Source organism: Coturnix japonica, chromosome 1, assembly GCF_001577835.2.
Source record: "Coturnix japonica isolate 7356 chromosome 1, Coturnix japonica 2.1, whole genome shotgun sequence".
Lineage (NCBI taxonomy): Eukaryota > Metazoa > Chordata > Aves > Galliformes > Phasianidae > Coturnix > Coturnix japonica.
Genome location: NC_029516.1, coordinates 64,844,034 through 64,864,803, shown reverse-complemented (window position 1 = coordinate 64,864,803; position 20,770 = coordinate 64,844,034). Strand labels below are relative to the sequence as shown.

The 20,770-nt window shown below is 36.6% G+C and overlaps 1 protein-coding gene across 4 annotated transcripts in view; it reads right to left on the bottom strand.

Moving 5' to 3' along the window:
* The window catches only part of FBLN1 (fibulin 1), an 80,977-nt gene that overhangs the window by 23,901 nt on the left and 36,306 nt on the right, over positions 1-20,770 (bottom strand). For 3 of the 4 annotated variants that reach the window (XM_015870504.1, XM_032446525.1, XM_032446523.1), the window contains exons 7-14: positions 20,224-20,361; positions 18,311-18,448; positions 16,079-16,222; positions 15,337-15,465; positions 14,722-14,847; positions 14,130-14,249; positions 13,133-13,264; positions 12,433-12,556 (exon numbers count right to left, since the gene is read on the bottom strand). In XM_015870504.1, coding sequence (XP_015725990.1) covers positions 12,433-12,556; positions 13,133-13,264; positions 14,130-14,249; positions 14,722-14,847; positions 15,337-15,465; positions 16,079-16,222; positions 18,311-18,448; positions 20,224-20,361 — 1,051 coding nt within the window. Of the gene's footprint in view, positions 1-4,270; positions 4,723-12,432; positions 12,557-13,132; positions 13,265-14,129; positions 14,250-14,721; positions 14,848-15,336; positions 15,466-16,078; positions 16,223-18,310; positions 18,449-20,223; positions 20,362-20,770 lie in introns of those variants that run through there. The other variant, XM_015870512.1, reaches the window with a different exon arrangement.

Genomic DNA, 20,770 nt, shown 5'->3' with positions numbered 1-20,770 from the left:
TTTGCAATTTTTTGTGCTTCAAGAATCAGAAAAGCTTCTCTTCAGTCTTTTTCACACACAACCCTTTCCATCTAAACTGAGAAAACACAGAGGGATGGAAACTGGGGGAGGTAAAAGTTAACCGTGTTATTCAAAACCTCCAAGATTGAAGTCTAAGTTTGGGGAAATGGTAAGGGTCATTCCATATTCTATCTCAACCAGCTGCTCACTCGGCCTTGAAAGTCTATTAAAAGTTAAATGACTTCTTCTCACCCTTGTCCACCAGAGTGAATTTAAAGTCACTTACAGTTCAAGAACTTCACACAATAGCCAGTCTGTGTTCATGAGAGATGAAAGGGCTGTGCTGGGACTTACAATGTGGCTAAGCCCCACAAATGATCTCAACTTTGACCTGCCCATTTCTTCATATTTCTAAGTAAAAGAAAGAAAAGACTGCAGTGTCAGAGTGAGGGAATTAAAAGATTAAAGAAAGAAAAATTCACGGAGTAAATGGGAAACAAAAATGGAAGCTTTAGTTTGTCAGATACCTCTAGAAACAAATGGTTCTTGCTCTGTTCAAAATGTGTTACCCAAGCTCACACCCAGAAACCATCTTTTTAAAGCATTTCAAGGGGCGTTATGGTTTTATTAATAATAAAAGGAAATCATGTTTCAACAGATGTGAACTGGCATGTTCCAAGAGATGGTGATGAAGCTCAATTAATTTACATCTACTGGTTTGTTGTTCTCATTCCATATTTTGAGAGTGAACCTAGAGAATGGAGATACAGATCAGGAGAGATCCATTATTTCCTATCTTTATTCAGGTACAAAATTTCATGATTTCTAAATATCAGTGAAGAGAACAAGGCTTTCTGCTGAAATGCCTCATGATGGCATTAATTCTGTGTATACAGATATAGTAATCTGACCTACAACAAGAGATTGCACTTTCTTATTTTAAAACCTAGCTGCCAAATTAAGAGAGGATTTCCAGCAGGTAGATGACCCTTGCATCTCTGCAATAAATAAGATCTAAATTGTACAGACTTCTTCTAGTGGTCTATTTCAAAATAAGTAAGAAATAGAACTGTGGTAAAATGTGCATCAGTCATGCGTATTTCCCTCTCTCCCTTTTTTTTGTCCTACTGTGTACATGGGAGTTTAGTGGATGTTGACACATAATACAGACATATAAACAAATAGAGAATCTTTACTGTTCTGGGGTCATAACAGCCAAGTCAGGCTAGTTTTACTTCCAATAGCATGCTTAAGAATCCTGAAACATTTAATTGAAAGTACTCTTACATAACACATAAAGAATAACAGTGGGAATCTTCTAAAGGTTTGAGGGACACCATTAACGAGCGTCTTGTGTAATTCATTTTAGGCTTTTACAACTAAAGAAGTACTGGTACAATACATACAGAATCTTAAATTTTCAAAGCTATTGTTAGATATGGGGATTTGTATGCAAAACCATTCTGGAGGGAGTGTATGTAGTTTTCAGTATCACACTACCTTTGCTCCTTTCTGGGAAGGAAAGGATGTGTTACTCGCAACCTCAGCATGAACATTTGACACATGCAAATGTTTCTGAAATTCTTATCCAAAAAAGTCATTACTTTGTTTACAATTAAGCCCTAAGTAATATATGTGTAGATAATTCTACCTTCTGATTCACTGGAGTAAAGCATTCTGCAATGAACTAGGTACCCTATGTACCTAGGAAATGGAAGATCACAATGACCACAAGTGATCTTGTTAGCTACTAACTAAAGGTACTGCACAGATCCATCCAGCTTGTAATGACAAACATAGCAAGGTTTTGTGTCAGCTGTATTTATTTACATCTTTTCTCTCTTTTCAGAAAAAATAAAATTTCCTTTAAGAAACTGCTCAACTTTTGTGTGTGTGTGCTCCATCCACAATGATGAACTTAAGTTTGTGCTTTCATTTTCTACTGCCTAAATTTTCCTTCTCTGGTATATTTTCTTTTGCTTCAGTTTATCCAGAATGCACTTGGTAACACCTTGCTCTTCCAATGCTTTGACTGCACATATTTAGGAATCTTACTGAACAGTTTCTTTGTTCATTCCAGATTCTGAGTATTTACTACTAATGATGTGCTCTGCTTTCAAAACACTTATTATTTCGGCCTTACACAAAATTTGATATTTTAGCTAGCTGAAGACTTTCTTTTTTGCCCACAACCTCCAACAGTGGGTACTGTGATTGAAAAAAAAAAGTTTCTATATGCTGGGAACTTTCTTTATTCAAATCTTTCCTTGAAAAGATCTCTATCTTTCACAAATATAGTTTTTTTTTGTTTTTTTTTTTTCTTTCTTCTTGAGGTCTGGTGTCTTTCATTTTCATATTCTCTTCTGGATTCAGTGAGTAAGTTCTTTGGAACAGGAGCCCTGATTTCATTTTCATTTGGAAAGACCCATACACATTAGTTGTTCTAAACAGTTACATCTTTCTGGAAGTTCCAGCTGTGCTGCAGCATTAGTATATCTGATAGCAATCTCTATCTTCTTTAGTTAATCGCTAAATGCAATGAAATGATAGACTATACTAGAATTTTACAATACTGAGGACCAGATTCTTACACTCTCTTCTTCTTCTTCCAAATAAATATAGACTAATGCTTGCAAAAACAAATGTTATTTTTGAATCTTTATCCTAATTAATTATGGCCTCATAATGAACTGGTAACCAGGGGGCATTTCTATGGAAGCATCTTCTGGGGCAGCAAGAAACCCCATTAGCTCAAGTAGAATGGTCTTGTGCTTTCAGTATTTAATGTATCCCCACTGGCAACTTCCGAAAGCTTAATATGTATGCATCAAAAAACTCATTAAATATTCAGATTCCTCATTCAATTTGACCTCCTGTCAGCCAGCTGGGATAAGCTTTAATGTAGGGAATATGTAATTGTTTGGCAGAGTGCTGTAATCATGTCCCAGTCTAGTCCTTGGCTTACAATGAGCCCAAGAGCCAATAGCTTGCAGCTAATCCTATGATCATTGCATGGTTTGGGTTGAGAGGGACCTCAAAGATCATCTAGTTCCAATTCTGGCCTGGGTAGGGTTGCCTGCCACTAAATCAGGCACTAGATCAGGCTGCCCAAGATCTCAAATTCCTTGTGATCAGGTGATAAAGATTTGTGAACTTGATTTAGGAGGTTTCCAGTTTCTAACTTTGTACCTTGATGGATCTTTGTATTTACATAGGTAGATGTTTTCGATATGTATTTTCACACTGATTATTCCATCTGTCAACTGACTGTTCTGCTTGTGTAAAGAAACTGAGCCCAGGATGGTGTCAATGAACACTGATTTGGAGACCATATGGGACAGAGCTTTTAATATGTATCAATACAAGGACTGAAGAGTAAAATAAGTCCTCTTCCGGCTCAAAATACAGAAGAATTTCAAAGAAATTGAAATTTCTTGTATTGTCTATACAGCCTTTGATATCATAGAAGTAAGGCAAGAAAAATCTGGTTACTAGAATTCTAGCTGGCTTTTGAGGGCTGCTGCTTTGGCAGGTAAAGTCTTTAAAGTTTCAAATTTACCGGCTTTGATTTGAATGTCAGAGAAAATAAAATGTTATGAGACTAATATCTTATTCAAATATTCCTGTCGATAACTTCTTAGGGCATAGCTAGGAGTACATTGCTATTTTGTTATCATTAGTTGTACAACCTCGATGGAAATTCTACAGAACAGAGGATGAAAAACATCTAAAATAAATCTTCTTTTGTGGAGATTCTTTTTTCTACCCTCCTGATAAAACAGAAGTGAGATTTGCACCTGGTGTGTATCAGCACAGATGCACTAGCCAAAACAGAGAAATGAGAACTGGTGCAGCTTGAGAATCTGGCTCCTTGCTTTCACAGCAACTTCTGTGCTGGGGCATCTCTGAGACGCCAAGGCTGTGAGTTATTTGATTTAAATATATATATATATCCCACAAGATGAAACTCCTAAAGATGTTTCAGCAGGTTACGTATCTGTTTTTGTTTGTTTGTTTGTTTGTTTTTTGTAAAATTTAGACCTAAGCATATGGAGTTATGTCCTTTCAGATGACACCAATTCCAGTATTGAGTGAAGCAACTTAATAGTTTCAGTCTTCAGTATGTTCAGATTATTACTTCATGTACACTTATTGCTGCTTTTTATAATGATGCTCATTACACAGAATAATCTCTCAAAATTGCCATGTTCACTGATGGGGGAAAGTGAAGAACTATAATGATCATGGTAAATAAAATGCAAGTGCAGCATGCAACAGATGAACTAAAACTTTATTAAAATTGGAGGGAAAAAAACAAGCTACTCTTAAGAGAAGAAATGTAGTCACTTATGCCTGTAAGTTAGAGATCAAAGCTGTGCAGAGACAAAGACAAAAAGTTTGGCAATAAATGTGTTGACAGTTCCATGGCGGGTAAGTTGCATTTGAATTGTCAGAAGAAGGTCTCTGGGCTCTGTGATTTGCCGCTGCATTACCACAATGCCACTGTGGTTGTTCACTTTTTTTGTGGTGAAAAAACCCTCCTGGTTCCCGCTGATGATGGACAGCAGTATTTTATCCCCAGGGACAGCATTGGAAGGGCCCATGCGGAAAATGTCGGTGGGTACTTGAATGTTGGTAGGAAAAGAGAGGTGATAGTAGGTTATTCTCAGAGGCAGGCTCTGGCACTCCTTATTTTCATTACAAGGCAAGCGCTCACAGCGACTGCAAGAAAAGTGAGAACACAAGACAAGAGGAAGATTAGCGTACATTCAGCAAGCGTGATAGGAAAGCAAGGGCAGTGGGGATGGGAAAAGATATGTTGACTTGCATACTGTATCCATTCTTCAGCCTGGCAGATCAGTTATTTAGCAAATGGACGTTTATTAAATAAGGATGAACTTGACTGTAGTTAGTGCTTTCGAAGGAGGGTTGCCATTTTCAGAAGTGTTGCTCTTTCTTTGCACACACAGATGGACTGGGTCTGGCACATCAGACCATACTTTTTAAGGAAAACATCAGTTTTGTATTTTTTACCTTTAAGTTTTACTATCTTGTTGATTGGATGTGTATTAAAGGAGATGATCCTAGGTGACTGGTGAGTTGGCTGTGTCCTAGTTTGGATGCCCTTTTGGGACTGGATTTTAAGACTGACCAAAGTATTCTGAAAACAACAGTGTAGGTTTAGAAGTAGAACTGTAGAAGTAGCTGGAATTTATTAGAAGAGGCATTATAGATACTGTACTGTGTACATTCATCATCTGACAGCATTCAGGAGAACATAAAAGTTGATCCCTCACTGCATGTTCAAGTGTATTTGCTTTAAAAACATACTTTCTTCCTACTCCTGAGATGGCAGAGTATTTATCTGTTCAAGATAATCAACCTAAGTAAGTCATTTTAACATACTTCTAAACAAGAACTGAAAAACTCCAACAGCCTGATGTTTCCACATATACCCTACGTGTTCAGTACACTCTTAGGCTTGCTCAAATCACAGGAATGATTCTCCTGAGTGAGGAAATATTGGTCTGCTAATGCTATCGCTGAGCACTGTATTACAGCAACAAATCCGTCTTAATAAAAAGATAAAGGCCAGCAAACATTGAACTCAGTCCTAGTGTCAGCACTGGAAATCCAGATCTTCATAAAAGGAAAAATCTCATCCTTTTCTGCTACTGAAAGAAGTAAAGTTGGATTTGAGAAATGTTTAGAATACTGCATAAAAGGAAAGATTATATGAATTTCAGATGAAAATTACGTCCACTTCATCAAACTAAATTGGTATCCAAATATCCTCTCTGATAGATAATAGAAGTAGAGGTAGACAGACAATTTAAGCTGGATGTTGACTTTGCAAAATTTCAGGAAGATCGGGTTATGAGATTTGCTCCAAATCCGCCTCACAATAGCTATGAATCAATGAAAGTATGTACAAAAATATCCAAACTTAGTACAATATTCAGTCCACAGGCTGAGATTTTGGAACCTAACATGTTTATTCATTTCTTCACAGAGGAATGCTCCAGCCAGAAAGGACACTTCTTATTCCATCGCAGTGTATTAAGAAATCTGACTGCCCATTTCATTTATTTTGTTATGACATATAAAATTAAGGTTTTATCAAGAATATCTGGTATCAAAAGAACTGTGGCTCATTATATGCAAAACAATGTGTTTTCAAAAAGAGTAGTTAAAAGCACCCTCAGTTCTTCAGTTAATGAGTTGTATGTTTTCTTTTAACATCACTTGCAAACCAGAGTACAAAGCAATTCTTTGAAGACTTAAGTGCATTTTTAATTTTATTCATATGTGTGAAGTGCAAACACAAGTCTTCACAGGATGGCCATCTAATTAAGTGTGGATTCTCTAGGAATATGATCAGGTATAGTAAGTTCTGCATTCCTTTCTGAAATGTCATTGCTAACTCCACAAAAGAGCTTTAGCAAATCATTGAGGAGGCTACTTGGTTTTGTTGAAATCACGACGGAAGCCAACACAGTTTAATTTCTTTGCTGAAATTGCGTTCTCCGTGCAGAACTTTTTGGAAGCCTGTATATGTTTATGAAAGTGCCACAACTTACTCTTGCATAAAAGTAAAATGTTTTGTGATAGCCATATTTTTCTAAAGAACAGTAACAAAAACAAAAAGAAAAAAAAAAAAGAAAAAAAAACAAAAAAACAAAACAAAACAAAAAACAAACAAACAAAAAAGCAAAATAAAACCCAAACTCCCAACTCCATAAGATTTGAAAAAGGACACTGTGCTGATTCAGAGACAGATGTGCCTGGGGCTAGGAGTTAAGAATAATTCAAAATTCATCATCTTTTATCTTATTCTTTGGTGGTACACACTTAGACACTGCACACTTCACTCTAGGTTTAGTTAATGTGTGCTAATTGTTCCTTCAAATAACCACAAAGAAGAGATAGCAAGTATTATTGCTTTCAAGAGCCAGAGTTCATTCTGGGGTCATGCACCACAAAGGTAATAAGCAATGAGCATTTAAGTCACGGTGTATTCTCTAGACCTTATTTACATGCTACCTTTCATGGGCAGAAGGACATCATATAGCAGTGTATTCAGTAGCCTACTGCTAGTGAGTAAGCAGCCCGAGACCCTGGGTGCTCTCCCATCTCTCTGACATCTCAAGATGGATGAAGTGGCTGTGCAGTCACTACGCCTGACCACCATATGATACTGTGCCCAGCATTACTGGGCAACCTGTAGGAGAAGGGATGGGCTGGAGAAGGTAAAGGTATGCTGCCAGAGAAATGCACACCACTAGGCAGTGAGGAAGCTATAAATGCATCCTTGTAGATCTGTGCAATGAGGAGCATGGGCTAGAGAAACAAGTGTACTGTGCTACTAACTGCTTATTCCTGAATTTGTTTCTGATTATGTAGCTCACTGATATTTTTAGCACCTTTCCTACTTTCTTCTATTGTGTTTCTTTACTTATTTAAAGTACTAGCTTCAAGGAATTACAAATAGTCTGAATTTTATGTACCAAATATCAGTTACAGATAAACAAAAATAAAACTATCAGAACCAAAGAGATTTTATTCTAGAGAATGAATACCACATTTCCTACATAAGCAAATATTTTGTCTTTCTTCTGAGTTCTGAGTCTGGTATTCACATGGTACAGAGGCAATTTATTATATTGTACCAGAAGAAGTTGAGTGGTATACAACTGCTCATACATTGAAAAGAACATTTTTTAGCATGTAAATCATGCTTTGCAATTTACTTCATATAGGGAAACTATCTCAAGTTGCTGAATGACAAACAAAGTGTGAAATGCATCGCTGTAGATTTTCAGAGCTGTAACTGTCTTTTGTACCTCCTACAACATACTCCACTACAAAGGCATTCACTTATGTCTTTATCAGCAGTTTGCACTGCACCTTAAGGCCAAGATGATCCATCATTAAATCATGCACATAATGCATATCTCCACATTACATCTCTACATTTAGGTCAATTGCACAACTGTGCAGGGGAAAATGATTTTTGTCTTAGACAGACCAGAATTTAAAGATAACAAAACCAATGTATGGTTGGTTTCCACGAATGTTTCTTAATCACAGAATAAATCTGCAGACCACTTCAAGCTTAAGTGGGAAGTTGGTGCAGTTGACGTACACTCTGCATGTTCCTCCCTTCTGGAGCTGGGAATTTCAGTTTTAAGATGTAGAAGATGCAGACCCATCTCCATTTAGTTCTCAGCACTAAGCCTTTACATATTGTCCTGTTCCCTGGAACCGGCATTTGTATCAGATGACCTCTAGAAGTCTGTTCCAACCTTAAGCACTCTGTGACTCTGTGATCCTTGACTCCTTCATCTATCTTTCTCAACCAGGCTCGTTCCTCCTATCATCTTTCTTTTTCTTACTCAAACCTCTGCTATAAGGATTTTCTACGGTGCCAATTTTCCTATTCTTGCTCCATGTTCTCCTGGCTGACACCTGATACTTTCAATTTCAACCTCACAGTCCTAGTCTCATTTTTATCTCTGTGCAGCCACCCTAAACTATTTCTTGCTCTGATGGTCTGCACTCAAATTTGGCATTAATCAATCTTTACCAGCAGGGTGCTGACTCTGAACTGATTTCCATCGTTTCTTTCCCCCTTTTATCTGAATTGTTTACTCAATTTTATGTTCCATCCTTCAAGCATCTCCTAGATTAATTCTCCTCTCCTGATCACAACTTCAAATGTGGGCCTCCTTACATTCAGCTTCAGCCCTAAGTGTGCGTTTCCTTCTTAGTGAGTTGGCTTTTCCCTTACTCATATGAGAATTACCTTTCATTAAGTCTGGCTGGTAAAAGCTCAAAAGAAAGATGCTCAGGAGCTGTCAAGGTTGTCAATTCTGGGCCCAGGACAGCTAGGAGCTAACATTTCAGGGAAGGTCTGGCTGTTTCATATTGTGGGAACAGGCTAAGACAGTCTTGGTACGTCTGCATTTTAGACTGCTTTGCGGGCTGCAAGAATATTAAATCTTCTAAATGAGAATTGTTTGCTGCTAAAATAGAAAGGCCTTTCTACAGACAAGAGAATTTAAATTGCACTGAGGACAGTCGAACACAGAGAAAACTGCCACTGGAACTTAATGATCTTTGAGGTCCCTTCCAATCCAAGCCATTCTACAACTGTTATGCTGAGAAATCCCTTATCACTGAAGCATTTGAAGCAAAAGTTCAATACCTTTCAGAAATAGTCGGGTAGACCTGGTCCTATTTTGGTAGATAGGGGCTGATTAACCATCAAAGTCCTCATTTTCTAAGGCATATGAAAAAAGCTATCCGCTATTATGCAAGAAAATCTTAACTTCAAAAATTTCAGAGGCTTTTGGTAAGGATGACGAAAAGTGCAAAAGTAGTCTCCTAACAGTTTCAGGTTTCTGCTCCGAACAGTTAAATTAAATTAAAACAAAACAAAAAAAACTTCTCATGCACACGAAACAACTTGTTTCTGCCTATCTTTGTTCCTGGAAATAATTGAATTGCTTTGGAAGAAATTTGCCAAAGCCTGAACCTGCATCAAACACCTGGCATGTACAATTTCAGACGTTGGTTACATTTTGGCAACTTTCTAAGCAGTTAAAAGCAGGTAATAATAATGAGAAGAGACAGACAACCTTAGTAATACACAGACAGGTTTAAAATATGAAAATATTTCCCAATCTGGCTCAGTGCAGCATGCATATTTTTTTTTCACACACCACCATAACTGCTTCTTTATCTTTACTAGTATTTTTCTTGGCTTAAATATTACAAATGTTTGACTCCGGTGTCACATAAAGGGAATTTAATTGTTATGCAATTTGATAACAAAAAGTGTTTGGCAAGGGCAGTGCAGCAAGTCCCATTGTGAGAAGTAGTAAGTCATAATTACCCTTGGAAAAATTCCAAGCCTATGGGCTTCTAAGAAAGAAAAAAAGCAAGACAAAACCCTAAAAACACACGCAAACACACACACATACACACACACACACACACACACAAAAAAAAAAAAAACAAAAAAAAAAAAACCACCCCCCCCAAACAAACAAACAAACAAAAAAAACGACAACAACAAACAAAGCAGAGAGAATTTAAGCAAAAGTGTTATGACCTTCAAAAAGTTAAAAGTTATTACATTATGGACCACACCATGCCAGGCACTTTGCTGGTCTCCAAGGAAGCTTACGCAGGGTGTTTGCTCACAGAGCTGTGTATCTGTACATCATTCCGAGCTTTCAGCCTGTAGCTTCTGAGAATCCTGCAATTACATCACCTAATCGCAACCATCTCTGCTTTAAAGGTATTAGGTATGGAATTTTTGGATCGCTGACAACTGCTGCCTGTACATAAGAACTTTAAGGAAAAATCAGAATAAAAAAACTTTTGTTTGAAGGATTGAGACTCATTAAATTATAGATGATCAAAAGAAAATTAGGGGTATAGAGTAAAAAGTCTTATGAATTGCCAACATGATAGGAAAAGAAAATGTATTGTCTTTCTTATCATGTGCCAAGTTGGTGAAACTGGAATGTGTTCTGAATGAAAGAGAGGAAACTAGTATTGATAACAGATAGGCGTTCCAAGAAGCCAACTGTTTTGATTTTAGAGCCTTGGCACAAGGTTAGGTGAAAAAGTGATTTAGTGTCGCTATCGTGCAAAGGATAAGTTATCTATCAGCTATGTTGCCTCATATATGCAAAAAAATAAATGATTCAAGAATGTATAAAGTAGTTTGGATGTAGAAAGGGTGGTAAAGAACTATCCTAAGGAACTGATCCCCATTGCTTACAAGGTAACCCAAAATATACACCTTGATTCAGGCATGCTGAATCACTCTGGTGAACCATAAGAGTATTTGTCCACTAAACTAACCTGGACTTTTTGCAATAAGGATAATATACTTGTATTCTTTTTCATCGATTAAATGACATTTTTTGACAATACATTTAGGATCTATGTCTGTAGTTTTTGAGAGGGAGAAGCCTAATAAATCCAAGAAGATAATAACTCAAATAATTAAAATAATTAGAACTTTACTGAGCAGCTACAGGATTTGTGTCTGACTCACTGCCTAATTATAGTCTTGGCACATCAGAAGAATCTCTCCCTATTAATCTGTTTGAGTTAGGCAGAGTAAGCCATTACAGAGCTGTAACAACCCAGACAGAAAAACAATTCAGACATTCTATTACTTCCAAAAAAGATCCTTAAATTCTCAAATAGCCATTACTTTCAACATTTTCAATACATAAAAATACAGAAGAAAAAGAACCACAAACAAGATGAAAATGGAATGTGTTTATATCCATTTAACAGAATGAACTTTGTAATTCTAGGATCTCTGTAAGAGAGAAAATTTACTAATTCTGCTTAGTGGCCCACTGCAAATGTGTTTTTTTGAATTAGGTTACATGATATCTCAAATAAACAGTCCATTCATGTCATGAGACACTTCTTTTTTACTAATGTGACAAAAGTAATCTAAAATCTAATTACTACTGATGCCTTTTGAAGTACAAGCATATTGCATAAATACCTGTTTTTATATGATGAATTTCTAAAACATTCTTATCAAATACAACTGCTAAACTACTTACATGGCATTTTACAGCTTAAGGTTTAAATGGAAACTAACTCCACAAAGTCTCTCAGAGGAAGATAAGCACCAGTTTTGTTTTACAGGCAAGGTACAGAATACTCAACTTCATCTAAGGGATTATGGATATATGAACACTGTGAAGAGCAATAGCAGGCTGACAATCAGTGTGATGTATCAGCTTTCCTCTCCAGCTGATGCATACACTTACCTGGATATGGTGTACATTAGAAGAATGTTGAGCAGCATTCTAAAAAATATCTGGAGTACAGGGTGGCCATAAAGCCATGAGACAGGAGGAAAAATAGCCATCTACATCAGCCATATTGTTATGCTACTGAAATTTTGCGACTTCTCCACATTGCTAGCACTTTTGGATGGGTGTAAATGTGCTGACTGCTACCCCTACTCCCGTATCTATGTCTACTATTTTAGAAATCAGAATGCACAGACTTTCCCTGACCTAGGTTAAGAGACAGTATAAAAGATGATTCTGTCACTGGAGTGTAATAGTAAGCAAAAACCAAGGGTGAAAGAAAAGTCTGAATTTTGTAGCAGAACATAACCCTCCTAACAGACAGGGCAGCCAGAGAAAGAACATCAGTGTATGCCTCTAGAGATCATTACAATGCAAACAGCTGACACGTGGCAAATTTTATAGGGGCTGTAACAGAACTATGAGGAAGAGACCAGAGTGTGTGCAAAGTACATTGTAAGCCTACCAGTAACATACTTATCTGCCAGAATCCCTTACATATTCAGTCAGCATTAGTGTGACATAAAGGAGAGTCAGCCCAGAAGATTGTACCTTTGAAAAGAAAAGTACTTACGTATCTCCAGACTTGCGGTAATTTTCTGGACATTCCAAAGACAGACAGCGAAACCCTCCCTGGATATTAAAGCAGGTCTCATTGAAAGAGCAGTTGTGAGTTTCTGTAACACACTCATCGATATCTGCCAAACGGAACAAGAACAGTGGGTTAAATACATGCTTTTCCTGAATTTGCAGGTGCCAGATAATGAAAGTATCATATTAGGGACAACAAAATATGGGGTGCAATTAAGCACTATTACAGGATTGGGTAGCAAGGGCAGGAGAACAAAAAAGAAGAAAACTAACCTAAACAACAGGCAAGAACAAGAAAAGGAAGAGCAGCAGTGCCACTAAGTGGACAAGACCTAAATATTTGATGAAATGTCCATAGCATGATGATATTTCCTTTTGACGGTTAAACTAATTTACTTCATTTCACAGTGGGAATCTTCTTTGAGTTGGTTAGAATTCTTTAATACAGTTATAAAATTTTTACTCCATTCTATAGGAATTCTATATAAATTTTTACAGGTTCTTCTTATTTTTTTATTTTTTTATAATACAATATTAATCTCTACAGATTTCAAACTGATATTGATTACTTTGCCTATAAAGATGTAAGAAAGACTTATTTTAAAATTTAAAACCTTCTCAAAACCTTTCAGAAGCCCACAATCCCCCCACAATTAAGTCTCCATGCAGCTAAAGGGACATACCTTGGCAGTTGCGTGCATTGGGTGCCAACCTGTAACCCGTGGAGGGACAAGTACATTGAAAGCTCCCAGGAATATTAATACACCGAAAAGAACAGATATGACCTCCAGTAGGTAAAGCACATTCATCAATATCTACAAGAAGAAAACAGCATTAATTTACTATGTCTGCATCATGTTCAACCAAGAGCACACGTATGGTATTCATGTTGTGAGGTTCAAGCACTATTTCATGATTCTGGTTTGGGGGTAGAAAAAAAAATCAAATAAGGCTGGTTCGAGTCAATAAAAGGTGTCAGGAATAAATGGAGGAATGAAAATTTAAATTCAATATAAATGCCTAAGGGGCAGTCTGATTTTGTTCTGTATATGCGTAGTGACACTTCACATTGACGCATTATTGAACAACTTCACTATAGGCAGAAAGAGAAAAGTATTATCTCTATTTTTATAAAAGGTAAAATTTGATGTTTTGCCCGTGGTTTTACTGTCTAGTAAATCCTAGACATCTGACTTGTGTTTTCAAGAACTTGTCATCTGAGTGCCAACCACATCTTCCTAGTATTTGAGCAAAGCCTACTTAAACATTTGTTCAGAGCAAGCCACAAAAAGAAGATACATAAAATACTGTATAGTAATATGATGTAGTACACACACATCTGTATCTTCACTTCCTGAAGACAAGAAATTCTGTTAGTTGACTGGAAAAAAAACCAAAACAATACAAACAAAACCCAACACATTTCCAATAAGACAGAAGAGTATGCAAAGATACAGTTCACCGTAAACAACAAAACGATACCTTTCAAGCACAGGTATTTTTAGACTAAGACATGAATGGGAGATCTTCATTAAATACAGTTTCAGTGTTTCACAGGAAAATACCAAGAAGAATCAGATGTTAAAATGCAACAGTTAAGACTGTATGGAATTCTTTATGTGTGATTTGGTGCGAACAATAAATGCTAACTCATCCTTTATCTGCAAAGACAGTTCTTACCTTCACATGAAATTCCATCTATGTCACTAAGTTGAAAGCCACGTCGGCAGTAACACTGATAAGAGCCATACACATTGGCACACTCTTGACTACAGGGGCTGCTCTCACACTCATTTAAATCTGAAACGCAAAATTAAATATGTGAAACTCAAATTTCTTGATATATTTGTCACTCCTGTTACAGGACTGAAGCACGAATTTGAAAAAATAACTGGAAGTATTGGGCTTTGGAAGCATCACTCTCAACAAGGTCTGGCAGTATAAGCTACTATGTGCTATCTGTTTCCCACTGTCCTTTAAGGCATGTGACTTGGAGGGAATCATTAGTAACACACTCACATTTTTACTTCTGGGTATTAGCAAGGCTGGTTGTGAAGAACAGGTCACAACATCCAGCCAAGAAGTAATATATTGGAACTGTGGACTGCAGTGGCTTTGATTAATCATAACAGCCTTCATGTTATCAAAGGCACCAAATGGGTTATTTAACATGCTATTCCAATGCAGCCTTATCAGCTAAAATTAAACAAAAATAGCTGAACAACGGCAGTTACATCTCATACAACATGGTCAGTACATATGACAGCAGTACCTTCACATGACCTGCCATCAGATGAAAGTTTGAATCCCATGGTACAAGTGCAGTAGTAGGAACCAGGAGTATTTTCACACTTGTGAGCACAAAGGCGGCCTGGATAGCGTCTGCATTCATTGATATCTGCAATGATAAATATATACAGAGATCTGTGGATTGTCTGGCATCCCTACAGTAGTATTCTGGATGAGAATGTGGTCTTGAGTTTGATTTTTATTTTCCAGATGCAAATTTTCTTGATAGAAAGAGAAAGATTTGCTCAAAATACTCATTTAGAAGAATCTCAGTGCACAACTGAATTAACTGTATAAAGAAGAAAGTCACTTTGATCTTTCAAAGGAATGTTTTGCTGTAAGTGCATGTTAAAATATCACAGAAAACAATTACATGCACTCTCATAATCTTAGCTTCTAACAATGTAATCGAGTACATGTTGACAATACTAATACATCTCCCTTTAAAGTATCAGTATCTTTATAGTGTGCTATTAGATTTATATAAGCAATATAGCGGTCGATTTTACTTTCAGATGAAAAAGATTCTGCAGAGAGCAATAATGTATTTTACTCAGGTTCATTTTTTATAATGCCGTTGTTAATAGGCGCAACTTACCTATACAAGTTCTACTGATGACATCAAAAGAGTACCCAGCCTTGCACTCACAGCGGTAATTGCCTGGTCCATTTATACAAACATGTCCTTCACCACATGGCTGATTAGAAGATGAGCATTCATCCACATCTTAAAAAAGAGAAGTGATTGGAAGTATAATTATGAGCATGCAAGTTGAGAAAACAGCAAAACGTTAACCCTTAGTTCAGATGCATATTTGTGTGCCCTTTTCATCTAAAAAACAAGGTATAAATTCTTGCTGCCTTACAAGCATGCCACAAGCTTCCTTCAGTGGTACTTGTAAAGTGTTCTGAAATAGAAAGGCTTTGATCAAACTACTGACTGCTGTAAGATCACAGTAATAAATGCAAACTTTGAAATAATTAAAAACACACGCATAACACCTCTCTGAAAAAGCCACTTTAGCTAAATGCCAGATCAAGGCATGTATGCCTTTCAGCTGTATTTGACTATCTTTTGAGAGACACTAAGTGGCAGATGGGCCACTGATAATGCCATTTTGCAGGGGTTACCATCACTTTAATTCTTCTTTGCATATAGAGTTTTATGAATTATTTGAAGGGCAGAGAGGATCTTTGCCACTGTTTATATGCTGGGACATAAACAGGTTAAAAATTGATTGTAGAAACAAGACTTTGGGTAGACTTCAAGAAACAGGCTGATATAATCAGGTGTGTTCCATTTTCTTTCAACTGTTTTATTCTTCAGAACTGTTACTTACCTACACATCTTGTTCCATCTTCATTGAGATGATAACCTCGGCCACAGCTGGGTGAGATTCGCTGACAGGTATATGAGCCATCAGTGTTGATACATATCTGACCAGCTGGACACGGCATGTTGGTGCTCAAGCATTCATTGATATCTGCAAGAGCACAGCAAGTTAATGTAATAATCTGCTGCCTGAACATGTTTCTTACATCCTTCATGGTCTGAAAGGCTCTACTCATGGAAAAGCACAAATTTATGTAATTTGGCCTATGGGATTAAGACTGGGAGAGGTATGAAAAAGCAGTGGAAATCGGTTATAGAATTTGTACTAATTTAAAAACCTCTGAAAGTCTCCCCCAAAAGCACAATGATCAAGAACTCAGTTAATTATCTCAACTGGGTACTCACCATAGAAACTTTGCCTTGTCTCATAATAGGCTCTTTGCCTTGTCTCACAATAGGCTATCCATAGAAACATGTAAGAACTTTAAGAGCTCTTCTATGTATTCAAAAGACTATGCATCCCTCCACTATTTATCTTTTTACAAACTACACATCATATCAGTTCGTGACACAGATACTCTTTGTCTATTAAAAATAAAGCTAAAAAGTAAAAACCCAAAATATGTAATGAGATGAAACTAATCTACATTAGAGTGTGATCTAGTGCAATGTACATAACTAGAAAAACAGGGAACTTGCTGTTAACCATGGTTAGCAACATGCTATTCGTTTGGGGAAAAGGAGTTTCAGACTGAGAAATCAGTGACTACAGGAGACAGCCTTCATAAAAATTGAAATGTTATTGTATCTGCAATCTGGAGGTCTGTAGGAGCAGTCACTGCTTGCGAATGTATGAGCCTGTTTCACAACCTTCAGCAATGTACAGCTTCGTGTGTGTACTTAGCCTAAAATTTTTCTGCCTATATCACTGAGACATGACATAATTTTGTACTGTGGCATTGCTAACTGCTGAAGAGTTACTGTTTTCCAGTTGGGATGGTATTAAGCAAAGTATTCCTTTGCTGGAAAGGCAGTAAATTTTTCATACATTTTCCCTCCTACATCCACATAGAGCAGCCTTTGATTCATATATTGTAAAATCCACCTGTAAAATTGTTTTGGTGATTATTTTATTTTAGGGGACATAACTATTACTGCTGCAAATTGGTGTGGCTTTACTAATGTCAGTGCGGGAATGCTAACTCCTACAGCCATGGATCTAGTGCTAGCTATGGCAGACGTAAACCCTCAAAGAGTTTATTGTGCACAGTCATCAGCTTCATTTTAAAAGCTTCAATTTTGTTTTCAGCATCAGTGTTGCCAGTGTCGGATTTCAGCGCTGCAGAGTATGAGATGGTCAGGAGAACATGGGACTGACAATGAGCTAGAACTGGCAGCTGCTGCTGCTCAGCCAGTTCCACAAGTTTAAAACATGCTTTGCCGCTGGGGTAATTTAGTTAGGTTGAGACTTGAAAATAATACTTAAGGGGGTAACTGATAGATTGGTAGATCACATGAGACAATTTCATTTGGAGCCTGCTGGAAAGTAGTAATTGTATTGTATTTACAGAAAGGTTCTAATTCTATATTGTAGAAGTCTCACAATACTTTGACAGGTCTTGGAAACAAGGCATTAGCACAACAGTTCATAAGCAGTCTTTAAAATAAAACTTTTCTCTACAGTGTATTATAACTGGACCATCACTTGTACACAGTAAGATCCTTCATAAGCCATAACTAAAGGGGAATAGGACTACTAAGTCCTGTATATATATGCCTGTATAACTTCTGCATGCTAGTATAGATGAAGTTGTTACAGAGGACATCAAAATTTACAGTTTTTGTACTAAACTCTAGCTAAAATCTTTTGGATGGTGGGAGATCAAACATATCACTTCTTTTTTTCCTGATTTTTCTTCTCCAGATAAAAAAAGAAAAAACAACAAAAACCCAAAGACTTAACAAAAATTCAAACACAGCCACATAATTTAAGTACTTAAATCTCATAGATTCAATAATTAAGTTGTATTCAGAAGTTTTTTGTTTGTTTGTTTGTTTGTTTTCCCATAAATGTTACCTGCAGGACCAACCTCTATCTTTAAAAAGAGAAAAAACACATAATAGAAAAATACATACATGCATGAAAAATGACTTGAGAAGCTCAGAACTTACCCAATGAAGCTATAATTTATTTCTTAAGCAGCACTTAAGCATTCGCTGAGATAAGAGTATATCTTACCAATACAGTTGCCTAGAGCATCTTGTATAAACCCATTCATGCACTGTAGCTTGGGTCGGCAACGGAAAGATCCTGGAGTATTCTGACAGATAAAATCGGGGGGGCAGTTATGAGTACCAGTCTCACATTCGTCAATATCTGGTACATCACAAAAAAAATTTGTTAGGAGGTTGACAAACATTTTCAACACATTTAAAACACAGCACAGAATTTAAAATGTCAGACAGGTTAAAGCCATAGCATATCTCATGCAATTCAGCGCAATGAACCATAATCAATCTGAACTGTTGCCTAAAACAGAATCTCGGGAAAAAAGCATATACGTGTGTGTATGAGTTTAGTATAACATTGCATACTCTCACAACTATAAGGTTCAAAATTACTACAGTGTATCTGAAGCACCATGTTCAGCAGTGTTCCATCTTGTTTCAGCACTGTGCTTACGCACAGGCTAAACTTTGAAGTCAGTGCAACTTAATTACACGTCCAAGAGTTAATTTTAACATTAGACTCAATGTAGACCTTGTTCATTTCTTTCAAAAGGAAATTAGTTGGCCTTGAATCCCATCCATATTAAGGTCTCCTTAAATTATTCTGCTTTAAAATGCATATGATTTCTGCTTACTTTTATAGTCCACTCTACTTCATCATAGAAAACAAATATTTGTGAATAAATTATTATTCAGACAAAACAGATAAGGGTTAACAAGGCTTTGTCCAGGAATGAAACCTAGTCTGCATGCAAATAACTAAAATCTTATGTTTGCGACCTTGCAGTGGGAAGAAATCTCCTTAAATTATCAAAATGAAGGCAATCCTGAGCTATAGGATGCCTAATCTTTCCCATCAATGCAGTGGACAAAACAAGAGAGATAAACTGTTAAATCTTGTGAGATTAAGAAAATAATTATGGAGCCTGCTTTAAATTTTTGATGGTTTAATGCTGATGTGGGGTAAATCAGCAGTGTTTTACATGTTGCTCAATTCAGTAATGATACAAGTATTAGTATTTTACATGTCATTTTATGAGGCTTTTAAAAACTATATACTAAGATCATTCCTCTTCCATTTTCATTACTATTAGCATAATGTTAATCATTAACATTATTAACATATCCTATCCAGATAGGAAATTTCTAAAGCTAATGGCATGCATAATTTAATGGCTGTACTCCCACTTTCAGAGAAATATTGTTAATACTTGCTGGTAAGCAATTTATTGGCCTAAAACTGATGTAATTTAAATCAGTAGAAATTTTATTTGAAAGGGAGCAAAGTTAGATCATAATACTTTGAAAATTATCATCTGCATATTTTCTGGGTTTTCTGTTGGAGTTTGTTCATCAGGTCTTTTTATTTCTGTTCTCACATATCCCCCTACTCTAATACACTTCACTGATCAGTTCCTATAATAAAACCTTACCCAGAATTCTGGCAAAGTTCACTTACTCAATGCAATAAAATTACAGTCTGTTTTAAACAGTTCTAAGCTCTGCAGGAACGTACTTCTTTATGGTGAAAATCAGTTCTACAATAAATAGAGTTTGCTGCTAATTTGTATCTCTGCAAAGGTAGCATGGATTTACATAACTGTGTATTTTGAGTTAGACAAAACTTGGAATCAGTCATTTATCGAATAAATACAAAAGCCTATTGCCCCCTCCCCCTTTTATTTCATTTTTTTTCCTCAAACATAGCTAGTCAACAACACTAGTTTTAACCTTTTTGTTTGTTGTTTTTTCAAGTTTTACATTCTTAATAACACTGTGCTTAAGAACAGAATCCCTCGGTAACAAACTTCCTGAGGACAAATGCTGCATCTGCCTTAGCATTTTAAAACTGAAAAACTTAGTCACTCTTTCTTTCTTTTTACACAAGTCTGGGAGATTTCAGTTTCTCTGCCCAGGACATACCTTTGCAACGACTGTCATCAGTTAGCTCATAACCAGTTCCACAGCTGGTGTCCCGCTGACAACGAAAAGATCCCAACGTATTGACACAAGTTTGTCCAATCCCACAGCTGTGTGTCCCAGTGATACACTCGTTAATATCTAGAACATGCAAAACGAGAGACAAACAAAAAGAAAAGGGAAAAAAAAAAAAGAGAGAGAGTAAATTAAAAAATAAATAAATAAAAAATCCCTGAGAAAAGGTTAGGTTAAAGGATAGTTGTGGGCATACCTTCAAGCAGCTTCAAACAGTCATTATTCTGAGCATAAGGATACAAACTCACAAGCTCACAACATGTCTGCTTGTCTATGTTCTCAAGAGTGTTAAAGACAATTTGATCCCACAGTTAACAGGACCAACAACTGCTGGCTCACTGTATTTAAGAATGGAAATAAATTGTACTAAATGAGAGCAAAGGACCAACAACTATCCATGTGGCTGTTTCTAGTAGGAGACAACTAGAGTGACTTCATGAATGAGGCTAACTTTCAGAAACATTTACTTTGCTCT